This window comes from Heterodontus francisci, chromosome 28, assembly GCF_036365525.1.
Source record: "Heterodontus francisci isolate sHetFra1 chromosome 28, sHetFra1.hap1, whole genome shotgun sequence".
Taxonomy (NCBI): Eukaryota; Metazoa; Chordata; class Chondrichthyes; order Heterodontiformes; family Heterodontidae; genus Heterodontus; species Heterodontus francisci.
In genome coordinates, this window is record NC_090398.1 from 873,957 (window position 1) to 898,897 (window position 24,941).

General features: G+C 53.7%; 1 protein-coding gene across 1 annotated transcript in view; it reads right to left on the reverse strand.

Moving 5' to 3' along the window:
* Positions 1-24,941, reverse strand: part of LOC137385071 (membrane-spanning 4-domains subfamily A member 15-like) — a 151,974-nt gene that overhangs the window by 13,137 nt on the left and 113,896 nt on the right. The window contains exons 4-6 of the mRNA XM_068059811.1: positions 16,086-16,142; positions 15,202-15,339; positions 12,946-13,068 (exon numbers count right to left, since the gene is read on the reverse strand). Of these exons, the coding sequence (XP_067915912.1) occupies positions 12,946-13,068; positions 15,202-15,339; positions 16,086-16,142 (318 nt within the window). The remainder of the gene's footprint in view (positions 1-12,945; positions 13,069-15,201; positions 15,340-16,085; positions 16,143-24,941) is intronic.

Genomic DNA, 24,941 nt, shown 5'->3' on the forward strand with positions numbered 1-24,941 from the left:
AACATCCACCTGGTCTGGGACCTGATCCATCTTTCCCAGAGGACTGGTCAGTCGGTCGCCTTTCTCTCCTTCGATCAGGAGAAGGCGTTTGACAGGGTGGATCACGATTACCTTTTCGGGACTCTGCGAGCTTTCGGACTCGGGCCGCATTTTCTGGCCCAGGTCCGACTTTTGTACGCTGCCGCAGAGTGTCTAGTCAAAGTTAACGGGTCCTTGACGGCGCCCCTTCGATTTGGGAGAGGAGTGCGTCAGGGGTGCCCCATGTCCGGCCAATTGTATACCATCTGCGTGGAGCCCTTCCTGTGCCTGCTTCGCAGGAGGTAGACGGGATTGGCTCTGCGCGAGCCGGCCATGCGGGTCGTCCTCTCGGCTTACGCCGGCGACGTGCTCCTCGCAATCACAGATCCCGTTGACTTGCGGAGGATGCGCGACTGCCAGCAGACCTTTTCTGCCGCGTCCTCCGCGAGGATCAATTGGGAGAAATGTTCCGGACTCCTGGTTGGTCTGTGGCGGGTGGACTCCCTGCCGGAGGAGTTGACATCTCCAGCCCCTACAACCCTGCAAATCTCTGTAACCTCCTCCAGCCCCTACAATCCTCCCCATCTCTGTAACCTCCTCCAGCCCCTACAACTCTCCCTATCTCTAACCTCCTCCAGTACCTACAACCCTCCCTATCTCTGTAACCTCCTCCAGCCCCTACAACCCTCCCTATCTCTGTAACATCCTCCAGCCATTACAACCCTCCCGATCTCTGTAACCTCCTCCAGCCCCTACAATCCTCCCCATCTCTGTAACCTCCTCCAGCCCCGACAACCCTCCCTATCTCTGTAACTTCCACCAACCCCTACAACTCTCCCTATCTCTAACCTCCTCCAGTACCTACAACCCTCCCTATCTCTGTAACCTCCTCCAGCCCCGACAACCCTCCCTATCTCTCTAAACTCCTCCAACCCCAACAACTCTCCCTATCTCTAACCTCCTCCAGTCCCTACAACCCTCCCTATCTCTGTAACATCCTCCAGCCATTACAACCCTCCCTATCTCTGTAACCTCCTCCAGCCCCTACAACCCTCCCTATCTCTTTAACCTCCTCCAGCCCCTACAACCCTGCCCCTCTCTGTAATCTCCTCCAACCCCTACAACCCTCCCTATCTCTGTAACCTCCTCCAGCCCCGACAATCCTCCCCGTCTCTGTAACTTATTCCAACCCCTACAACTCTCCCTATCTCTCTAACCTCCTCCAGTCCCTACAACTCTCCCTATCTCTAAGCTCCTCCAGTCCCTACAACCCTCCCTATCTCGGTAACCTCCTCCAACCACTACAACCCTCCCTATCTCTGTAACCTCCTCCAGCCCGACAACCCTCCCTATCTCTGTAATCTTCTCCAGCCCCTACAACCCTCCCTATCTCTGGAACCTCCTCCAGCCCCTACAACCCTCCCTATCTCTGTAACCTCCTCCAGCCCCTACAACCCTGCCCATCTCTGTAACCTCCTCCAGCCCCTACAACCCTCCCTATCTCTGTAACCTCCTCCAGCCCCTACAACCCTGCCCCTCTCTGTAATCTCCTCCAACCCCTACAACCCTCCCTATCTCTGTGACCTCCTCCAGCCCCAACAACCCTCCCTATCTCGGTAACCTCCTCCAACCACTACAGCCCTCCCTATCTCTTTAACCTCCTGCAGCCCCTACAACCCTCCCTATCTCTGTAACCTCCTCCAGCCCCTACAACCCTGCAAATCTCTGTAACCTCCTCCAGCCCCTACAATCCTCCCCATCTCTGTAAACTCCTCCAGCCCTCCCTATCTCTGTAACTTCCTACAACCCCTACAACTCTCCCTATCTCTGTAACCTCCTCCAGTACCTACAACCCTCCCTATCTCTATAACCTCCTCCAGCCTCTACAACCCTGCAAATCTCTGTAACCTCCTCCAGCCCCTACAACCCTCCCAATCTCTGTAACCTCCTCCAGCCCCTACAGCCCTCCCTATCTCTGTAACCTCCTGCAGCCCCTACAACCCTCCCTATCTCTGTAACCTCCTCCAGCCCCTACAACCCTCCCTATCTCTGTAACCTCCTCCAGCCCCTACAACCCTGCAAATATCTGTAACCTCCTCCAGCCCCTACAATCCTCCCCATCTCTGTAACCTCCTCCAGCCCTCCCTCTCTCTGTAACTGCCTCCAACCCCTACAACTCTCCCTATCTCTAACCTTCTCCAGTACCTACAACCCTCCCTATCTCTGTAACCTCCTCCAGCCCCTACAGCCCTGCCCATCTCTGTAACCTCCTCAAGCCCCAACAGCCCTCCCTATCTCTCTAAACTCCTCCAACCCCAACAACTCTCCCTATCTCTAACCTCCTCCAGTCCCTACAACCCTCCCTATCTCTGTAACCTCCTCCAGCCCCTACAACCCTGCCCATCTCTGTCACCTCCTCCAGCCCCTACAACCCTGCCCATCTCTGTAACCTCCTCCAGCCCCTACAACCCTCCCTATCTCTGTAACCTCCTCCAGCCCCTACAACCCTGCCCATCTCTGTAACCTCCTCCAACCCCTCCAACCCTCCCTATCGCTGTAACCTCCTCCAGCCCCGACAATCCTCCCCGTCTCTGTAATTTATTCCAACCCCTACAACTCTCCCTATCTCTAAACTCCACCAGTCCCTACAACCCTCCCTATCTCTGTAACCTCCTGCAACCCCTACAACTCTCCCTATCTCTAACCTCCTCCAGTCGCTACAACCCTCCCTATCTCTGTAACCTCCTCCAGCCACTACAACCCTCCCTATCTCGGTAACCTCCTCCAACCACTACAACCCTCCCTATCTCTGTAACCTCCTCCAACCCCTACAACCCTCCCTATCTCTGTAACCTCCTCCAGCCCCGAAAACCCTCCCTATCTCTGTAATCTCCTCCAGCCCCTACAACCCTCCCTATCTCTGTAACCTCCTCCAGCACCTACAACCCTCCCTATCACTGTAACCTGCTCCAGCCCCTACAACCCTCCCTATCTCTGTAACCTCCTCCAGCCCCTACAACCCTCCCTATCTCTGTAACCTCCTCCAGCCCCTACAACCCTCCCTATCTCAGTAACCTCCTCCAACCCCAACAACCCTCCCTATCTCTGTAAGATCCTCCAGCCACAACAACCACCCCAATCTCTGTAACCTCCTCCAACCCCTACAACCCTCCCCATCTCTAACCTCCTCCAGTCCCTACAACCCTCCCTATCTCTGTAACCTCCTCCAGCCCCTACAACCCTCCCTATCTCTGTAACCTCCTCCAGCCCCTACAACCCTCCCTATCTCTGTAACCTCCTCCAGTCCCTACAACCCTCCCTATCTCTGTAACCTCCTCCAGCCCCTACAACCCTCCCTATCTCTGTAACCTCCTCCAGCCCCTACAACCCTCCCTATCTCTGTAACCTCCTCCAGCCCCTACAACCCTCCCTATCTCTGTAACCTCCTCCAGTCCCTACAACCCTCCCTATCTCTGTAACCTCCTCCAGCCCCTACAACCCTCCCTATCTCTGTAACCTCCTCCAGCCCCTACAACCCTCCCTATCTCTGTAACCTCCTCCAGCCCCTACAACCCTCCCTATCTCTGTAACCTCCTCCAGTCCCTACAACCCTCCCTATCTCTGTAACCTCCTCCAGCCCCTACAACCCTCCCTATCTCTGTAACCTCCTCCAGCCCCTACAACCCTCCCTATCTCTGTAACCTCCTCCAGTCCCTACAACCCTCCCTATCTCTGTAACCTCCTCCAGCCCCTACAACCCTCCCTATCTCTGTAACCTCCTCCAGCCCCTACAACCCTCCCTATCTCTGTAACCTCCTCCACCCACTACAACCCTCCCCATCTCTAACCTCCTCCAGTCCCTACAACCCTCCCTATCTCTGTAACCTCCTCCAGCCCCTACAACCATCCCTGTCTCTGAAAACTCCTCCAACCCCTGCAACCCTCCCTATCTCTGTAACCGCCTCCAACCCCTACACATCCCGCCCTATCTCTAACCTCCTCCAGTCCCTACAACCCTCCCTATCACTGTAACCTCCTCGAGCCCCTACAACCCTCCCTATCTCTGTAACCTCCTTCAGCCCCTACAACCCACCCTTTCTCTGTAACCTCCTCCAGTCACTACAACCCTCCCTATCACTGTAACCTCCACCAGCCCCTACAACCCGCCCTATCTCTGTGACCTCCTCCAGCCCCTACAACCCTCCCTATCTCTGTAACCTCCTCCAATCACTACAACCCTCCCTATCTCTGTAACCTCCTCCAACCCCGACAACTCTCCCTATCTCTAACCTCCTCCAGCCCCTACAATCCTCCCCATCTCTGTAACCTCCTCCAGCCCTCCCTCTCTCTGTAACTGCCTCCAACCCCTACAACTCTCCCTATCTCTAACCTTCTCCAGTACCTACAACCCTCCCTATCTCTGTAACCTCCTCCAGCCCCTACAGCCCTGCCCATCTCTGTAACCTCCTCAAGCCCCAACAGCCCTCCCTATCTCTCTAAACTCCTCCAACCCCAACAACTCTCCCTATCTCTAACCTCCTCCAGTCCCTACAACCCTCCCTATCTCTGTAACCTCCTCCAGCCCCTACAACCCTGCCCATCTCTGTCACCTTCTCCAGCCCCTACAACCCTGCCCATCTCTGTAACCTCCTCCAGCCCCTACAACCCTCCCTATCTCTGTAACCTCCTCCAGCCCCTACAACCCTGCCCATCTCTGTAACCTCCTCCAACCCCTCCAACCCTCCCTATCGCTGTAACCTCCTCCAGCCCCGACAATCCTCCCCGTCTCTGTAATTTATTCCAACCCCTACAACTCTCCCTATGTCTAAACTCCACCAGTCCCTACAACCCTCCCTATCTCTGTAACCTCCTGCAACCCCTACAACTCTCCCTATCTCTAACCTCCTCCAGTCGCTACAACCCTCCCTATCTCTGTAACCTCCTCCAGCCACTACAACCCTCCCTATCTCGGTAACCTCCTCCAACCACTACAACCCTCCCTATCTCTGTAACCTCCTCCAACCCCTACAACCCTCCCTATCTCTGTAACCTCCTCCAGCCCCGAAAACCCTCCCTATCTCTGTAATCTCCTCCAGCCCCTACAACCCTCCCTATCTCTGTAACCTCCTCCAGCACCTACAACCCTCCCTATCACTGTAACCTGCTCCAGCCCCTACAACCCTCCCTATCTCTGTAACCTCCTCCAGCCCCTACAACCCTCCCTATCTCTGTAACCTCCTCCAGCCCCTACAACCCTCCCTATCTCAGTAACCTCCTCCAACCCCAACAACCCTCCCTATCTCTGTAAGATCCTCCAGCCACAACAACCACCCCAATCTCTGTAACCTCCTCCAACCCCTACAACCCTCCCCATCTCTAACCTCCTCCAGTCCCTACAACCCTCCCTATCTCTGTAACCTCCTCCAGCCCCTACAACCCTCCCTATCTCTGTAACCTCCTCCAGCCCCTACAACCCTCCCTATCTCTGTAACCTCCTCCAGTCCCTACAACCCTCCCTATCTCTGTAACCTCCTCCAGCCCCTACAACCCTCCCTATCTCTGTAACCTCCTCCAGCCCCTACAACCCTCCCTATCTCTGTAACCTCCTCCAGCCCCTACAACCCTCCCTATCTCTGTAACCTCCTCCAGTCCCTACAACCCTCCCTATCTCTGTAACCTCCTCCAGCCCCTACAACCCTCCCTATCTCTGTAACCTCCTCCAGCCCCTACAACCCTCCCTATCTCTGTAACCTCCTCCAGCCCCTACAACCCTCCCTATCTCTGTAACCTCCTCCAGTCCCTACAACCCTCCCTATCTCTGTAACATCCTCCAGCCCCTACAACCCTCCCTATCTCTGTAACCTCCTCCAGCCCCTACAACCCTCCCTATCTCTGTAACCTCCTCCAGTCCCTACAACCCTCCCTATCTCTGTAACCTCCTCCAGCCCCTACAACCCACCCTATCTCTGTAACCTCCTCCAGCCCTTACAACCCTCCCTATCTCTGTAACCTCCTCCACCCACTACAACCCTCCCCATCTCTAACCTCCTCCAGTCCCTACAACCCTCCCTATCTCTGTAACCTCCTCCAGCCCCTACAACCATCCCTGTCTCTGAAAACTCCTCCAACCCCTGCAACCCTCCCTATCTCTGTAACCGCCTCCAACCCCTACACATCCCGCCCTATCTCTAACCTCCTCCAGTCCCTACAACCCTCCCTATCACTGTAACCTCCTCCAACCCCTACAACCCTCCCTATCTCTGTAACCTCCTCCAGCCCCGAAAACCCTCCCTATCTCTGTAATCTCCTCCAGCCCCTACAACCCTCCCTATCTCTGTAACCTCCTCCAGCACCTACAACCCTCCCTATCACTGTAACCTGCTCCAGCCCCTACAACCCTCCCTATCTCTGTAACCTCCTCCAGCCCCTACAACCCTCCCTATCTCTGTAACCTCCTCCAGCCCCTACAACCCTCCCTATCTCAGTAACCTCCTCCAACCCCAACAACCCTCCCTATCTCTGTAAGATCCTCCAGCCACAACAACCACCCCAATCTCTGTAACCTCCTCCAACCCCTACAACCCTCCCCATCTCTAACCTCCTCCAGTCCCTACAACCCTCCCTATCTCTGTAACCTCCTCCAGCCCCTACAACCCTCCCTATCTCTGTAACCTCCTCCAGCCCCTACAACCCTCCCTATCTCTGTAACCTCCTCCAGTCCCTACAACCCTCCCTATCTCTGTAACCTCCTCCAGCCCCTACAACCCTCCCTATCTCTGTAACCTCCTCCAGCCCCTACAACCCTCCCTATCTCTGTAACCTCCTCCAGCCCCTACAACCCTCCCTATCTCTGTAACCTCCTCCAGTCCCTACAACCCTCCCTATCTCTGTAACCTCCTCCAGCCCCTACAACCCTCCCTATCTCTGTAACCTCCTCCAGCCCCTACAACCCTCCCTATCTCTGTAACCTCCTCCAGCCCCTACAACCCTCCCTATCTCTGTAACCTCCTCCAGTCCCTACAACCCTCCCTATCTCTGTAACCTCCTCCAGCCCCTACAACCCTCCCTATCTCTGTAACCTCCTCCAGCCCCTACAACCCTCCCTATCTCTGTAACCTCCTCCAGTCCCTACAACCCTCCCTATCTCTGTAACCTCCTCCAGCCCCTACAACCCTCCCTATCTCTGTAACCTCCTCCAGCCCTTACAACCCTCCCTATCTCTGTAACCTCCTCCACCCACTACAACCCTCCCCATCTCTAACCTCCTCCAGTCCCTACAACCCTCCCTATCTCTGTAACCTCCTCCAGCCCCTACAACCATCCCTGTCTCTGAAAACTCCTCCAACCCCTGCAACCCTCCCTATCTCTGTAACCGCCTCCAACCCCTACACATCCCGCCCTATCTCTAACCTCCTCCAGTCCCTACAACCCTCCCTATCACTGTAACCTCCTCGAGCCCCTACAACCCTCCCTATCTCTGTAACCTCCTTCAGCCCCTACAACCCACCCTTTCTCTGTAACCTCCTCCAGTCACTACAACCCTCCCTATCACTGTAACCTCCACCAGCCCCTACAACCCGCCCTATCTCTGTGACCTCCTCCAGCCCCTACAACCCTCCCTATCTCTGTAACCTCCTCCAATCACTACAACCCTCCCTATCTCTGTAACCTCCTCCAACCCCGACAACTCTCCCTATCTCTAACCTCCTCCAGTCCCTACAACCCACCCTATCTCTGTGACCTCCTCCAGCCCCTACAACCCTCCCTATCTCGGTAACCTCCTCCAATCACTACAACCCTCCCTATCTCTGTAACCTCCTCCAATCACTACAACCCTCCCTATCTCTGTAACCTCCTCCAACCCCTACAACTCTCCCTATCTCTAACCTCCTCCAGTCCCTACAACCCTCCCTATCTCTGTGACCTCCTCCAGCCCCGACAACCCTCCCTATCTCGGTAACCTCCTCCAACCACTACAACCCTCGCTATCTCTGTAACCTCCTCCAGCCCGACAACCCTCCCTATCTCTGTAATCTTCTCCAGCCCCTACAACCCTCCCTATCTCTGTAACCTCCTCCAGCCCCGACAACCCTCCCTATCTCTAACCTCCTCCAGTCCCTACAACCCTCCCTATCTCTGTAACCTCCTCCAGCCCCTACAACCCTCCCAATCTCTGTAACCTCCTCCAGCCCCTACAGCCCTCCCTATCTCTGTCACCTCCTCCAGCCCCGACAACCCTCCCTATCTCTGTAACCTCCCCCAGCCCCTACAACACTCCCTATCACTGTAACCTCCTGCAGCCCCTACAACCCTCCCTATCTCTGTAACCTCCTCCACCCCCTACAACCCTCCCTATCTCTGTAACCTCCTCCAGCCCCTACAACCCTGCCCATCTCTGTAACCTCCTCCAGCCCCGACAACCCTCCCTATCTCTGTAACCTCCTGCAGCCCCTACAACCATCCCTATCTCTGTAACCTCCTCCAGCCCCTACAACCCTCCCTATCTCTGTAACCTCCTGCAGCCCCTACAACCCTCCCTATCTCTGTAACCTCCTCCAGCCCCTACAACCCTCCCTATCTCTGTAACCTCCTCCAGCCCCGACAACCCTGCAAATCTCTGTAACCTCCTCCAGCCCCTACAATCTTCCCCATCTCTGTAACCTCCTCCAGCCCTCCCTATCTCTGTAACTTCCTCCATTCCCTACAACTCTCCCTATTTCTAACCTCCTCCAGTACCTACAACCCTCCCTATCTCAGTAACCTCCTCCAGCCCCGACAGCCCTGCCCATCTCTGTAACCTCCTCAAGCCCCAACAACCCTCCCTATCTCTCTAAACTCCTCCAACCCCAACAACTCTCCCTATCTCTAACCTCCTCCAGTCCCTACAACCCTCCCTATCTCTGTAACCTCCTCCAGCCACTACAACCCTCCCTATCTCTGTAACCTCCTCCAGCCCCTACAACCCTGCCCATCTCTGTGACCTCCTCCAGCCCCTACAACCCTCCCTATCTCTGTAACCTCCTGCAGCCCCTACAACCCTCCCTATCTCGGTAACCTCCTCCAACCACTACAACCCTCCCTATCTCTGTAACCTCCTCCAACCCCGACAACCCTCCCTATCTCTGTAATCTCCTCCAGCCCCTAAAACCCTCCCTATCTCTGTAACCTCCTCCAGCCCCTACAACCCTCCCAATCTCTGTAACCTCCTCCAGCACCTACAACCCTCCCTATCTCTGTAACCTCCTCCAGCCCCGACAACACTCCCTATCTCTGAAACCTCCTCCAACCCCTGCAACCCTCCCTATCTCTGTAACCGCCTCCAACCCCTACAACCTGCCCTATCTCTAACCTCCTCCAGTCCCTACAACCCTCCCTATCACTGTAACCTCCTCCAGCCCCTACAACCCTCCCTATCTCTGTAACCTCCTCCAGCCCCTACAAACCTCCCTATCTCTGTAACCCCCTCCAGCCCCTACAACCCTCCCTATCTCTGTAACCTCCTCCAGCCCCTACAACCCTCCCTATCTCAGTCACCTCCTCCAGCCCCTACAACCCTCCCTATCTCTGTAACCTCCTCCAGCCTCTACAACCCTCCCTATCTCTGTAACCTCCTCCAGTCCCTACAACCCTCCCTATCTCTGTAACCTCCTCCAACCCCTACAACCCTCCCTATCTCTAACCTCCTCCAGTCCCTACAACCCTCCCTATCTCTGTAACCTCCTCCAACCCCTACAACCCTCCCTATCTCTAACCTCCTACAGTCCCCACAACCCTCCCTATCTCTGTAACCTCCTCCAGCCCCTACAACCCTGCCCATCTCTGTAACCTCCTCCAGCCACTACAACCACCCCAATCTCTGTAACCTCCTCCAACCCCTACAACCCTCCCTATCTCTGTAACCTCCTCCAGCCCCAACAACCCTGCCCATCTCTGTAACCTCCTCAAGCCCCGACAACCCTCCCTATCTCTCTAAACTCCTCCAACCCCTACAACTCTCGCTATCTCTAACCTCCTCCAGTCCCTACAACCCTCCCTGTCTCTGTAACCTCCTCCAGCCCCCACAACCCTCCCTATCTCTGTAACCTTCTCCAGCCCCTACAACCCTGCCCATCTCTGTAACCTCCTCCAACCCCTACAACTCTCCCTATCTCTAACCTCCTCCAGTCCCTACAACCCTCCTTATCTCTGTAACCTCCTCCAGCCCCGACAACCCTCCCTATCTCTGTAACCTCCTCCAACACCTACAACCCTCCCTATCTCTAACCTCCTCCAGCCCCTATAACCCTCCATATCTCTGTAGTCTCCTCCAGCCCCTACAACCCTCCCTATCTCTGTAACCTCCTCCAGCCCCTCCAACCCTCCCTATCTCTGTAACCTCCTCCAGCCCCTACAACCCTCCCTATCTCTGTAACCTCCTCCAGCCCCTACAACCCTCCCTATCTCAGTAACCTCCTCCAGCCCCTACAACCCTCCCTATCTCTGTAACCTCCTCCAGCCTCTACAACCCTTCCTAGCTCTGTAACCTCCTCCAGTCCCTACAACCCTCCCTATCTCTGTAACCTCCTCCAACCCCTACAACCCTCCCTATCTCTAACCTCCTCCAGTCCCTACAACCCTCCCTATCTCTGTAACCTCCTCCAACCCCTACAACCCTCCCTATCTCTAACCTCCTACAGTCCCCACAACCCGCCCTATCTCTGTAACCTCCTCCAGCCCCTACAACCCTGCCCATCTCTGTAACCTCCTCCAGCCACTACAACCACCCCAATCTCTGTAACCTCCTCCAACCCCTACAACCCTCCCTATCTCTGTAACCTCCTCCAGCCCCAACAACCCTGCCCATCTCTGTAACCTCCTCCAGCCACAACAACCACCCCAATCTCTGTAACCTCCTCCAACCCCTACAACCCTCCCTATCTCTGTAACCTCCTCCAGCCCCAACAACCCTGCCCATCTCTGTAACCTCCTCAAGCCCGGACAACCCTCCCTATCTCTCTAAACTCCTCCAACCCCTACAACTCTCGCTATCTCTAACCTCCTCCAGTCCCTACAACCCTCCCTGTCTCTGTAACCTCCTCCAGCCCCTACAACCCTCCCTATCTCTGTAACCTTCTCCAGCCCCTACAACCCTGCCCATCTCTGTAACCTCCTCCAGCCCCTACAACTCTCCCTATCTCTAACCTCCTCCAGCCCCGGCAACCCTGCCCATCTCTGTAACCTCCTCCAACCCCTACAACTCTCCCTATCTCTAACCTCCTCCAGTCCCCACAACCCTCCTTATCTCTGTAACCTCCTCCAGCCCCTACAACCCTCCCTATCTCTGTAACCTCCTCCAACACCTACAACCCTCCCCATCTCTAACCTCCTCCAGTCCGTACAACCTTCCCTATCTCTGTAACCTCCTCCAGCCCCGACAAGCCTCCCTATCTCTGTAACCTCCTCCAGCCCCTATAACCCTCCATATCTCTGTAATCTCCTCCAGCCCCTACAACCATCCCTATCTCTGAAACCTCCTCCAGCCCCTACAACACTCCCTATCTCTGTAACCTCCTCCAGCCCCTACAACCCTCCCTATCTCTGTAACCTCCTCCAGTCCCTACAACCCTCCCTATCACTGTAACCTCCTCCAGCCCCTACAACCCTCCCTATCTCTGTAACCTCTTCCAGCCCCTACAACCCTCCCTATCTCTGTAACCTCCTCCAGCCCCTACAACCCTCCCTATCTCTAACCTCCTCCATTCCCTACAACCTTCCCTATCTCTGTAACCTCCTCCAACCCCTACAACCCTCCCTATCTCTAACCTCCTACAGTCCCCACAACCCTCCCCATCTCTGTAACCTCCTCCAGCCACTACAACCACCCGAATCTCTGTAACCTCCTCCAACCCCTACAACCCTCCCTATCTCTGTAACCTCTTCCAGCCCCTACAACCCTCCCTATCTCTGTAACCTCCTGCCGCCCCTACAACCCTCCCTATCTCTGTAACCTCCTCCAGCCCCTACAACTCTCCCTATCTCTGTAACCTCCTCCAGTCCCTATAACCCTCCCTATCTCTGTAACCTCCTCCAGCCCCTACAACTCTCCCTATCTCTGTAACCTCCTCCAGCCCCTACAACTCTCCCTATCTCTGTAACCTCCTCCAGTCCCTACAACCCTCCCTATCTCTGTAACCTCTTCCAGCCCCTACAACCCTCCCTATCTCTGTAACCTCCTCCAGCCCCGACAACCCTCCCTATCTCTAACCTCCTCCATTCCCTACAACCTTCCCTATCTCTGTAACCTCCTCCAGCCCCTACAACCCTCCCTATCACTGTCATCTCCTCCAGCCCCGACAACCCTCCCTATCTCTGTAACCGCTTCCCACCCCAACAACTCTCCCTATCTCTAACCTCCTCCAGCCCCTACAACCCTCCCTATCTCTGTAACCTCCTCCAGCCCCTACAACCCTCCCTATCTCTGAAACCTCCTCCAACCCCTACAACCCTCCCTATCTCTAACCTCCTCCAGCCCGTACAACCCTCCCTATCTCTGTAACCTCCTCCAGTCCATATAACCCTCCCTATCTCTGTAACCTCCTGCCGCCCCTACAACCCTCCCTATCTCTGTAACCTCCTCCAGCCCCTAAAACCCTCCGCATCCCCCTATTTTAATCTCTCCACCATTGGCGGCCGTGCCTTCAGCTGCCTGGGCCCTAAGCTCTGGAATTCCCTTCCTAAACCTCTCCGTCTCTCTCTCTCCTCCTTTAAGATTCTCCTTCAAACCTCCCTGTTTGACCCAGCGTTTGGTCACCTCTCCCTAATATCTCCCTGTGTAGCTCGGTATGTGTCTGATGTATGCTGCTCTGACGCACTGTTGGATGATATTGTATGTTATACTTGACAAATAAATGACGGTCGCGGCCGGTTTCTGTGTGGCTCTGAACTCACCATGCTGCTGTACGCATGACAACAGCGTGTCGACTTGCACACAAAAGCTGAAATCACGATGGAGACAGTAAACTCCAGGATGGTGAAGATCAGAAGAACCACAAGGGTATAGTAAATGGTGGACTGGAAGAGAGAGAGAGTGAGAAAGAGGGATGTTACAGCACACTATCAATAGGATATCAACTGTCAGCTCAGTCATGTCCCAGAAACGGAATCACAGGAACAGGAGGAGGCCCATTCAGACCCTTCTCCAGCCTGTTACACAGGAACAGGAGGAGGCCCATTCAGACCCTTCTCCAGCCTGTTACACTGGAACAAGAGGAGGCCCATTCAGCCCCTTCTCCAGCCTGTTACACAGGAACAGGAGGAGGCCCATTCAGCCCCTTCTCCAGCCTGTTACACTGGAACAGGAGGAGGCCCATTCAGCCCCTTCTCCAGCCTGTTACACTGGAACAGGAGGAGGCCCATTCAGACCCTTCTCCAGCCTGTTACACTGGAACAGGAGGAGGCCCATTCAGCCCCTTCTCCAGCCTGTTACACAGGAACAGGAGGAGGCCCATTCAGCCCCTTCTCCAGCCTGTTACACAGGGAACAGGAGGAGGCCCATTCAGCCCCTTCTCCGGCCTGTTACACTGGAACAGGAGGAGGCCCATTCAGCCCCTTCTCCAGCCTGTTACACTGGAACAGGAGGAGGCCCATTCAGCCCCTTCTCCAGCCTGTTACACTGGAACAGGAGGAGGCCCATTCAGCTCCTTCTCCAGCCTGTTACACGGAAACAGGAGGGGGCCCATTCAGCCCCTTCTCCAGCCTGTTACACTGGAACAGGAGGAGGCCCATTCAGCCCCTTCTCCAGCCTGTTACACTGGAACAGGAGGAGGCCCATTCAGCCCCTTCTCCAGCCTGTTACACTGGAACAGGAGGAGGCCCATTCAGCTCCTTCTCCAGCCTGTTACACGGAAACAGGAGGGGGCCCATTCAGCCCCTTCTCCAGCCTGTTACACTGGAACAGGAGGAGGCCCATTCAGCCCCTTCTCCAGCCTGTTACACAGGAACAGGAGGAGGCCCATTCAGCCCCGTCTCCAGCCTGTTGCACTGGAACAGGAGGAGGCCCATTCAGCCCCTTCTCCAGCCTGTTACAGTGGAACAGGAGGAGGCCCATTCAGACCCTTCTCCAGCCTGTTACACTGGAACAGGAGGAGGCCCATTCAGCCCCTTCTCCAGCCTGTTACACGGGAACAGGAGGAGGCCCATTCAGCCCCTTCTCCAGCCTGTTACACTGGAACAGGAGGAGGCCCATTCAGCCCCTTCTCCAGCCTGTTACACAGGAACAGGAGGAGGCCCATTCAGCCCCTTCTCCAGCCTGTTACACAGGAACAGGAGGAGGCCCATTCAGCCCCTTCTCCAGCCAGTTACACGGGAACAGGAGGAGGCCCATTCAGCCCCTTCTCCAGCCTGTTACACTGGAACAGGAGGAGGCCCATTCAGCCCCTTCTCCAGCCTGTTACACTGGAACAGGAGGAGGCCCATTCAGCCCCTTCTCCAGCCTGTTACACTGGAACAGGAGGAGGCCCATTCAGCCCCTTCTCCAGCCTGTTACACTGGAACAGGAGGAGGCCCATTCAGCCCCTTCTCCAGCCTGTTACACTGGAACAGGAGGAGGCCCATTCAGCCCCTTCTCCAGCCTGTTACACGGGAACAGGAGGAGGCCCATTCAGCCCCTTCTCCAGCCTGTTACACGGGAACAGGAGGAGGCCCATTCAGCCCCTTCTCCAGCCTGTTACACTGGAACAGGAGGAGGCCCATTCAGCCCCTTCTCCAGCCTGTTACACTGGAAAAGGAGGAGGCCCATTCAGCCCCTTCTCCAGCCTGTTACACTGGAACAGGAAGAGGCCCATTCAGCCCCTTCTCCAGCCTGTTACACTGGAACAGGAGGAGGCCCATTCAGCCCCTTCTCCAGCCTGTTACACTGGAACAAGAGGATTCAGTTAGATGAGGGATGGAAATGATTCTGAGACCAGTATGGGAAGCGGGGTGTGGGACGGACTTTCTCCTCTTTGTTCTGGCCAATATTCCTGCCTGAATGAACAGTATAATGGAAACCGGGCGATCTGGGTCACTGACCACATCGCTGTATGTGGGAGCTTGCTGTACCCAAAGTGGCTGCTGCTGTTTGTAAATGACATGCTTCAAACCTACTTGATTGGTGCTGGGAGCCACTGTAGAAATGAAAATCTCTGTGGGTTGTTTTTGACTTACGTAGAGATATCCGACCTGCTCACAGTGTGTAGACATGGAGATGCATTCTGGCGTCATGGCAATGTTGACAATATAGATCACCACTCCGCAGGCAGCCAGAAAGGAGCTGATTATGTTCATGGCCAAGCAGGCTCTGAGCTGTAAAGGAAGCAGTGCAGATGAAAAAGAAAACTTCCTGGGGGCATGACGCAAACGGAAAGATGACACCCCCCGCCCCCCACCGCAAGCACTCCCTCATGGCCTTCCTCTGCCAAGTCTCTGCTGGAGCAGGATTGGTGGTTTTGGCTGTCTGCCTCACAGGGGAGGGGAGCTGTCTGTAAGACAAGTAGGGTGCGGGGAGTGGGAATTTTCAGATCCTGAAATTCAGTTCCAACCAATTCCCAGGGCTTTTACCTCAACAGTTTTAAGTGTGGATTCTTCTTTGCTGGGTTGTGGGAGGATGCAGGGTGGGTTGTGGGCGGTGGTGGGAGTGGTTATTGGAATGCCCTGGCCCTTTGGTGACTTTCCAGAGGTCAGTTAGAGGTGAATTGCAGCATGAGGCGGTCTGCTTTGCACCTGGTTTGGCACACGTTCTTTCACACTTCAAAGCATGACATTGGCAACACAAGCATCAGACCTAAAACACGAGCAGTGGGCGCCCCAACGTGAGAGCAGATCACTACTGAGCATCAGAGGACTCACTATCCACGAGAAATGCCACAGACCAGCAAACCACAAAACAGGTCAAAATCTAATGTGTTTCCCTTCTCCCTCAGTACCATGCACCATGTTATTTGTTTCTTTGTCTCTCTGTTGAGCTGTCTGTTGATCGGTAAATGTCCGAGGGGTGGGAATTTTCAGATACTGAAATTCAGTTCAAGGCAGCTGCTGGAGTTTTTACTCACCAGTTTGATGTGAGGATTCTTTCCTGCAGCAATGGACAAAGCTCCTGATACAATAAACTGCAAAAAAATAGAACAAAAGTTGGAAGATCTAATCAATGCAATTCATCCTAGTTGAACGGCCTGTGTTCAGGTATGTCCCATTCAGCTGATTGTGGGGGTGAGCACATGTGTCTATCTGCATTTAAATCTCTCTGTGTATATAACTGTGAGTGTGAGAGAGTGGGAGAGTATCTATGAGAGTGTCTGTCAGAGAGTCAGTGTGAGAGTCTGCATGAGAGAGTGTGAGAGAGTCTGTGTGTGAGAGAGTCTGTGTGTGAGAGTGAGTCTGTCTGAGTGAGTGTCTGTGTGAGAGAGTGTCTGTGTGAGTGAATGCGAGAGTGTGTGCGTGAGTGAGTGTCTGCGTGAGTGAGTGCCTGCGTGAGTGAGTGTCTGTGTGAGTGTTTGTGTGAGTGAGTGACTGCGTGAGATAGTGAGTGTCTGCGTGAGTGTCTGCGTGAGTGAGTGTCTGCGAGAGTGTTTGTGTGAGTGAGTGACTGCATGAGATAGTGAGTCAGCGTGAGAGAGTGTCTGTGTGAGTGAGTGTCTGTGAGTGAGTGTCTGTGTGAGTGAGAGTCTGTGTGAGTGAGTGTCTGTGTGAGAGAGTGTCTGAGTGAGTGAGTGTCTGTGTGAGTTAGTGTCTGTGTGAGAGAGTGTCTGTGAGTGAGTGTCTGTGTGAGTGAGAGTCTGTGTGAGTGAGTGTCTGTGTGAGAGAGTGTCTGTGTGAGAGAGTGTCTGTGTGAGTGAGTGTCTGTGTGAGAGACAGTCTGTGTGAGAGACAGTCTGTGTGAGAGAGTGTCTGTGTGAGAGTGTCTTTGTGAGTGAGTGTCTGTGTGAGAGAGTGTCTGTGTGAGAGAGAGTCTGTGTGAGAGAGTGTCTGTGTGAGTGAGTGTCTGTGTGAGTGAGTGTCTGTGTGAGTGAGAGTCGGTGTGAGAGGGAGTCTTTGTGAGTGAGAGTCTGTGTGAGAGAGAGTCTGTGTGAGTGAGAGTCTGTGTGAGAGAGAGTCTGTGTGAGAGAGTGTCTGTGTGAGTGAGTGTCTGTGTGAGTGAGTGTCTGTGTGAGTGAGAGTCTGTGTGAGAGAGAGTCTTTGTGAGTGAGAGTCTGTGTGAGAGAGAGTCTGTGTGAGAGAGTGTCTGTGTGAGTGAGTGTCTGTGTGAGAGAGTGTCTGTGTGAGAGGGTGTCTGTGTGAGAGAGTGTCTGTGTGAGAGAGTGTCTGTGTGAGTGAGTGTCCGGGTGAGTGAGTGTCTGTGTGAGTGAGAGTCTGTGTGAGTGAGTGTCTGTGCGAGTGAGTGTCTGTGTGAGAGAGTGTCTGTGTGAGAGAGTGTCTGTGTGAGAGAGAGTCTGTGTGAGAGAGTGTCTGTGTGAGAGAGTGTCTGTGTGAGAGAGTGTCTGTGTGAGTGAGTGTCCGGGTGAGTGAGTGTCTGTGTGAGAGGGTGTCTGTGTGAGTGAGAGTCTGTGTGAGAGAGTGTCTGTGTGAGAGTGTCTGTGTGAGTGAGTGTCTGTGTGAGTGAGAGTCTGTGTGAGTGAGTGTCTGTGTGGGAGAGTGTCTGTGTGAGTGAGTGTCTGTGTGAGTGAGTGTCTGTGTGAGTGAGAGTCTGTGTGAGTGAGAGTCTGTGTGAGAGAGTGTCAGTGTGAGAGTGTCTGCGTGAGTGAGTGTCTGTGTGAGTGAGTGTCTGTGTGAGTGAGTGTCTGTGTGAGACTGTCTGTGTGAGTGAGTGTCTGTGTGAGTGAGTGTCTGTGTGAGTGAGTGTCTGTGTGAGAGTGTCTGTGTGAGTGAGTGTCTGTGTGAGTGAGTGTCTGTGTGAGTGAGAGTCGGTGTGAGTGAGTGTCTGTGTGGGAGAGTGTCTGTGTGAGTGAGTGTCTGTGTGAGAGTGTCTGTGTGAGTGAGTGTCTGTGTGAGTGAGTGTCTGTGTGAGTGAGAGTCTGTGTGAGTGAGTGTCTGTGTGAGAGTGTCTGTGTGAGTGAGAGTCTGTGTGAGAGAGTGTCAGTGTGAGAGTGTCTGCGTGAGTGAGTGTCTGTGTGAGTGAGTGTCTGTGTGAGTGAGAGTCTGTGTGAGTGAGTGTCTGTGTGAGAGTGTCTGTGTGAGTGAGTGTCTGTGTGAGTGAGTGTCTGTGTGAGAGTGTCTGTGTGAGTGAGTGTCTGTGTGAGTGAGTGTCTGTGTGAGTGAGAGTCGGTGTGAGTGAGTGTCTGTGTGGGAGAGTGTCTGTGTGAGTGAGTGTCTGTGTGAGAGTGTCTGTGTGAGTGAGTGTCTGTGTGAGTGAGTGTCTGTGTGAGTGAGAGACTGTGTGAGTGAGAGTCGGTGTGAGAGAGTGTCTGTGTGAGAGTGTCTGTGTGAGTGAGTGTCTGTGTGAGTGAGTGTCTGTGTGAGTGAGAGTCTGTGTGAGAGAGAGTCGGTGTGAGAGAGTGTCTGTGTGAGAGTGTCTGTGTGAGTGAGTGTCTGTGTGAGTGAGTGTCTGTGTGAGAGAGTGTCTGTGTGAGTGGGTGTCTGTGTGAGAGAGTGTCTGTGTGAGAGAGTGTATGTGTGAGTGAGAGTCTGTGTGAGAGAGAGTCCGGGTGAGTGAGTGTCTGTGTGAGTGAGTGTCTGTGTGAGTGAGAGTCTGTGTGATCGAGAGTCTGTGTGAGAGAGTGTCTGTGTGAGAGAGTGTCTGTGTGAGAGAGTGTCAGTGTGAGTGAGAGTCTGTGTGAGAGAGAGTCTGTGTGAGTGAGAGTCTGTGTGAGAGAGAGTCTGTGTGAGAGAGTGTCTGTGTGAGTGAGAGTCTGTGTGAGAGAGTGTCTGTGTGAGAGAGTGTCTGTGTGAGTGAGAGTCTGTGTGAGAGAGAGTCTGTGTGAGTGAGAGTCTGTGTGAGAGAGAGTCTGTGTGAGAGAGTGTCTGTGTGAGTGAGAGTCTGTGTGAGAGAGTGTCTGTGTGAGAGAGTGTCTGAGTGAGTGAGAGTCTGTGTGAGAGAGTGTCTGTGTGAGAGAGTGTCAGTGTGAGTGAGAGTCTGTGTGAGTGAGAGTCTGTGTGAGAGAGTGTCTGTGTGAGAGAGTGTCTGTGTGAGTGAGAGTCTGTGTGAGAGAGTGTCTGTGTGAGAGAGTGTCAGTGTGAGTGAGAGTCTGTGTGAGAGAGAGTCTGTGTGAGTGAGAGTCTGTGTGAGAGAGAGTCTGTGTGAGAGAGAGTCTGTGTGAGTGAGAGTCTGTGTGAGAGAGTGTCTGTGTGAGAGAGTGTCTGTGTGAGTGAGAGTCTGTGTGAGAGAGTGTCTGTGTGAGAGAGTGTCAGTGTGAGTGAGAGTCTGTGTGAGTGAGAGTCTGTGTGAGAGAGTGTCTGTGTGAGAGAGTGTCAGTGTGAGTGAGAGTCTGTGTGAGTGAGAGTCTGTGTGAGAGAGTGTCTGTGTGAGAGAGTGTCTGTGTGAGTGAGAGTCTGTGTGAGAGAGAGTCCGTGTGAGTGAGTGTCTGTGTGAGTGAGAGTCTGTGTGAGAGAGTGTCTGTGTGAGAGAGTGTCAGTGTGAGTGAGAGTCTGTGTGAGAGAGAGTCCGTGTGAGTGAGTGTCTGTGTGAGAGAGTGTCTGTGTGAGAGAGTGTCAGTGTGAGTGAGAGTCTGTGTGAGTGAGTGTCTGTGTGAGTGAGAGTCTGTGTGAGAGAGTGTCTGTGTGAGTGAGAGTCCGTGTGAGTGAGTGTCTGTGTGAGAGAGTGTCTGTGTGAGAGAGTGTCAGTGTGAGTGAGAGTCTGTGTGAGTGAGTGTCTGTGTGAGTGAGAGTCTGTGTGAGAGAGTGTCTGTGTGAGAGAGTGTCTGTGTGAGAGAGTGTCTGTGTGAGTGAGAGTCTGTGTGAGAGAGTGTCTGTGTGAGTGAGAGTCCGTGTGAGTGAGTGTCTGTGTGAGAGAGTGTCTGTGTGAGAGAGTGTCAGTGTGAGTGAGAGTCTGTGTGAGTGAGTGTCTGTGTGAGTGAGAGTCTGTGTGAGAGAGTGTCTGTGTGAGAGAGTGTCTGTGTGAGAGAGTGTCTGTGTGAGTGAGAGTCTGTGTGAGAGAGTGTCTGTGTGAGTGAGAGTCCGTGTGAGAGAGTGTCTGTGTGAGTGAGAGTCCGTGTGAGTGAGTGTCCGTGTGAGTGAGTGTCCGCGTGAGTGAGTGTCCGGGTGAGTGAGTGTCCGTGTGAGAGAGAGTCCGTGTGAGAGAGAGTCCGTGTGAGTGAGAGTCCGTGTGAGTGAGTGTCTGTGTGAGTGAGTGTCCGGGTGAGTGAGTGTCCGGGTGAGTGAGAGTCTGTGTGAGTGAGTGTCCGTGTGAGAGAGAGTCTGTGTGAGTGAGGGTCCGTGTGAGAGAGAGTCCGTGTGAGAGAGAGTCCGTGTGAGTGAGAGACCGTGTGAGTGAGTGTCTGTGTGAGTGAGTGTCCGGGTGAGTGAGTGTCCGGGTGAGTGAGAGTCCGTGTGAGAGAGTGTCCGTGTGAGTGAGTGTCTGTGTGAGTGAGTGTCTGTGTGAGTGAGAGTCTGTGTGAGTGAGTGTCTGTGTGAGAGAGTGTCTGGGTGAGAGAGAGTCTGTGTGAGAGAGAGTCTGTGTGAGTGAGAGTCTGTGTGAGTGAGTGTCTGTGTGAGAGAGAGTCTGTGTGAGTGAGAGTCTGTGTGAGTGAGTGTCTGTGTGAGTGAGTGTCTGGGTGAGAGAGAGTCTGTGTGAGTGAGTGTCCGCGTGAGTGAGTGTCCGGGTGAGTGAGTGTCCGTGTGAGAGAGAGTCCGCGTGAGTGAGTGTCCGCGTGAGTGAGTGTCCGGGTGAGTGAGTGTCCGTGTGAGAGAGAGTCCATGTGAGAGAGAGTCCGTGTGAGTGAGTGTCCGTGTGAGAGAGAGTCTGTGTGAGTGAGTGTCTGTGTGAGAGAGAGTCTGTGTGAGTGAGAGTCCGTGTGAGTGAGTGTCTGTGTGAGTGAGTGTCCGTGTGAGTGAGTGTCCGTGTGAGTGAGAGTCCGTGTGAGTGAGTGTCTGTGTGAGTGAGTGTCCGTGTGAGTGAGTGTCTGTGTGAGAGAGTGTCTGTGTGAGTGAGTGTCCGTGTGAGTGAGAGTCCGTGTGAGTGAGTGTCTGTGTGAGTGAGTGTCCGTGTGAGTGAGAGTCCGTGTGAGTGAGTGTCTGTGTGAGTGAGTGTCCGGGTGAGTGAGTGTCCGGGTGAGTGAGAGTCCGTGTGAGAGAGTGTCCGTGTGAGTGAGTGTCTGTGTGAGTGAGTGTCTGTGTGAGTGAGTGTCTGTGTGAGAGAGAGTCTGTGTGAGTGAGAGTCTGTGTGAGTGAGTGTCTGTGTGAGAGAGTGTCTGTGTGAGAGAGAGTCTGTGTGAGTGAGAGTCTGTGTGAGTGAGTGTCTGTGTGAGTGAGTGTCTGTGTGAGAGTGTCTGTGTGAGTGAGTGTCTGTGTGAGAGTGTCTGTGTGAGTGAGTGTCTGTGTGAGTGAGTGTCTGTGTGAGTGAGAGTCGGTGTGAGTGAGTGTCTGTGTGGGAGAGTGTCTGTGTGAGTGAGTGTCTGTGTGAGAGTGTCTGTGTGAGTGAGTGTCTGTGTGAGTGAGTGTCTGTGTGAGTGAGAGTCTGTGTGAGTGAGTGTCTGTGTGAGAGTGTCTGTGTGAGTGAGTGTCTGTGTGAGTGAGTGCCTGTGTGAGTGAGAGTCGGTGTGAGAGAGTCTGTGTGAGTGAGTGTCTGTGTGAGTGAGTGTCTGTGTGAGTGAGAGTCTGTGTGAGAGAGAGTCGGTGTGAGAGAGTGTCTGTGTGAGAGTGTCTGTGTGAGTGAGTGTCTGTGTGAGTGAGTGTCTGTGTGAGAGAGTGTCTGTGTGAGTGGGTGTCTGTGTGAGAGAGTGTCTGTGTGAGAGAGTGTATGTGTGAGTGAGTGTCTGTGTGAGTGAGAGTCTGTGTGAGAGAGAGTCCGGGTGAGTGAGTGTCTGTGTGAGTGAGTGTCTGTGTGAGTGAGAGTCTGTGTGATCGAGAGTCTGTGTGAGAGAGAGTCCGTGTGAGTGAGAGTCCGTGTGAGTGAGAGTCTGTGTGAGTGAGAGTCTGTGTGAGAGAGTGGCTGTGTGAGAGAGTGTCTGTGTGAGTGAGTGTCTGTGTGAGAGAGTGTCTGTGTGAGTGAGTGTCTGTGTGAGAGAGTGTCTGTGTGAGAGAGTGTCTGTGTGAGTGAGAGTCTGTGTGAGAGAGTGTCTGTGTGAGAGAGTGTCTGTGTGAGTGAGAGTCTGTGTGAGAGAGTGTCTGTGTGAGTGAGAGTCTGTGTGAGAGAGTGTCTGTGTGAGTGAGAGTCTGTGTGAGAGAGAGTCTGTGTGAGAGAGTGTCAGCGTGAGTGAGTGTCTGTGTGAGTGAGTGTCTGTGTGAGTGAGTGTCTGTGTGAGTGAGTGTCTGTGTGAGAGTATCTGTGTGAGTGAGTGTCTGTGTGAGTGAGTGTCTGTGTGAGTGAGAGTCGGTGTGAGTGAGTGTCTGTGTGGGGGAGTGTCTGTGTGAGAGTGTCTGTGTGAGAGAGAGTCTGTGTGAGAGAGAGTCTGTGTGAGTGAGAGTCGGTGTGAGAGAGTGTCTGTGTGAGAGTGTCTGTGTGAGTGAGTGTCTGTGTGAGTGAGTGTCTGTGTGAGTGGGTGTCTGTGTGAGAGAGTGTCTGAGTGAGAGAGAGTCTGTGTGAGTGAGTGTCTGTGTGAGAGAGTGTCTGTGTGAGTGGGTGTCTGTGTGAGAGAGTGTCTGTGTGAGAGAGAGTCTGTGTGAGTGAGAGTCTGTGTGAGAGAGAGTCTGTGTGAGTGAGAGTCTGTGTGAGTGAGAGTCTGTGTGAGTGAGAGTCTGTGTGAGAGAGTGTCTGTGTGAGAGAGTGTCAGTGTGAGTGAGTGTCTGTGTGAGAGAGTGTCTGTGTGAGTGGGTGTCTGTATGAGAGAGTGTCTGTGTGAGTGGGTGTCTGTGTGAGAGAGTGTCTGTGTGAGAGAGAGTCTGTGTGAGTGAGAGTCTGTGTGAGAGTGTCTGTGTGAGTGAGTGTCTGTGTGAGTGAGTGTCTGTGTGAGAGAGTGTCTGTGTGAGTGGGTGTCTGTGTGAGAGAGTGTCTGTGTGAGAGAGAGTCTGTGTGAGTGAGAGTCTGTGTGAGAGAGAGTCTGTGTGAGTGAGAGTCTGTGTGAGTGAGAGTCTGTGTGAGAGAGTGTCTGTGTGAGAGAGTGTCTGTGTGAGTGGGTGTCTGTGTGAGAGAGTGTCTGTGTGAGTGAGAGTCTGTGTGAGAGAGTGTCTGTGTGAGAGAGAGTCTGTGTGAGTGAGAGTCTGTGTGAGTGAGAGTCTGTGTGAGAGAGTGTCTGTGTGAGAGTGTCTGTGTGAGTGGGTGTCTGTGTGAGAGAGAGTCTGTGTGAGAGAGTGTCTGTGTGAGAGTGTCTGTGTGAGTGAGTGTCTGTGTGAGTGAGTGTCTGTGTGAGAGAGTGTCTGTGTGAGTGGGTGTCTGTGTGAGTGGGTGTCTGTGTGAGAGAGTGTCTGTGTGAGAGAGAGTCTGTGTGAGTGAGAGTCTGTGTGAGAGAGAGTCTGTGTGAGTGAGAGTCTGTGTGAGTGAGAGTCTGTGTGAGAGAGTGTCTGTGTGAGAGAGTGTCAGTGTGAGTGAGAGTCTGTGTGAGAGAGAGTCTGTGTGAGTGAGAGTCTGTGTGAGAGAGTGTCTGTGTGAGAGAGTGTCTGTGTGAGTGGGTGTCTGTGTGAGAGAGAGTCTGTGTGAGAGAGTGTCTGTGTGAGAGTGTCTGTGTGAGTGAGTGTCTGTGTGAGTGAGTGTCTGTGTGAGAGAGTGTCTGTGTGAGTGAGAGTCGGTGTGAGAGAGTGTCTGTGTGAGAGTGTCTGTGTGAGTGAGTGTCTGTGTGAGTGAGTGTCTGTGTGAGAGAGTGTCTGTGTGAGTGGGTGTCTGTGTGAGAGAGTGTCTGTGTGAGAGAGAGTCTGTGTGAGTGAGAGTCTGTGTGAGAGAGAGTCTGTGTGAGTGAGAGTCTGTGTGAGTGAGAGTCTGTGTGAGAGAGTGTCTGTGTGAGAGAGTGTCAGTGTGAGTGAGAGTCTGTGTGAGAGAGAGTCTGTGTGAGTGAGTGCCTGTGTGAGAGAGTGTCAGTGTGAGTGAGAGTCTGTGTGGGAGAGTGTCTGTGTGAGAGAGTGTCTGTGTGAGTGAGAGTCTGTGTGAGTGAGTGTCTGTGTGAGTGAGAGTCTGTGTGAGAGAGAGTCTGTGTGAGTGAGAGTCTGTGTGAGAGAGAGTCTGTGTGAGTGAGAGTCTGTGTGAGTGAGAGTCTGTGTGAGAGAGTGTCTGTGTGAGAGAGTGTCTGTGTGAGTGAGAGTCTGTGTGAGTGAGAGTCTGTGTGAGAGAGTGTCTGTGTGAGTGAGAGTCTGTGTGAGAGAGAGTCTGTGTGAGTGAGAGTCTGTGTGAGTGAGAGTCTGTGTGAGAGAGAGTCTGTGTGAGTGAGTGTCTGTGTGAGAGAGTGTCAGTGTGAGTGAGAGTCTGTGTGAGAGAGTGTCAGTGTGAGTGAGAGTCTGTGTGAGAGAGAGTCTGTGTGAGTGAGAGTCTGTGTGAGTGAGAGTCTGTGTGAGAGAGAGTCTGTGTGAGTGAGTGTCTGTGTGAGAGAGTGTCAGTGTGAGTGAGAGTCTGTGTGAGAGAGTGTCAGTGTGAGTGAGAGTCTGTGTGAGAGAGAGTCCGTGTGAGTGAGTGTCCGTGTGAGTGAGTGTCCGTGTGAGAGAGTGTCCGTGTGAGTGAGTCTCCGTGTGAGTGAGAGTCCGTGTGAGTGAGTGTCCGTGTGAGTGAGTGTCCGTGTGAGTGAGAGTCCGTGTGAGAGAGTGTCTGTGTGAGAGTGTCTGTGTGAGTGAGTGTCTGTGTGAGTGAGTGTCTGTGTGAGAGAGTGTCTGTGTGAGAGTGTCTGTGTGAGTGAGTG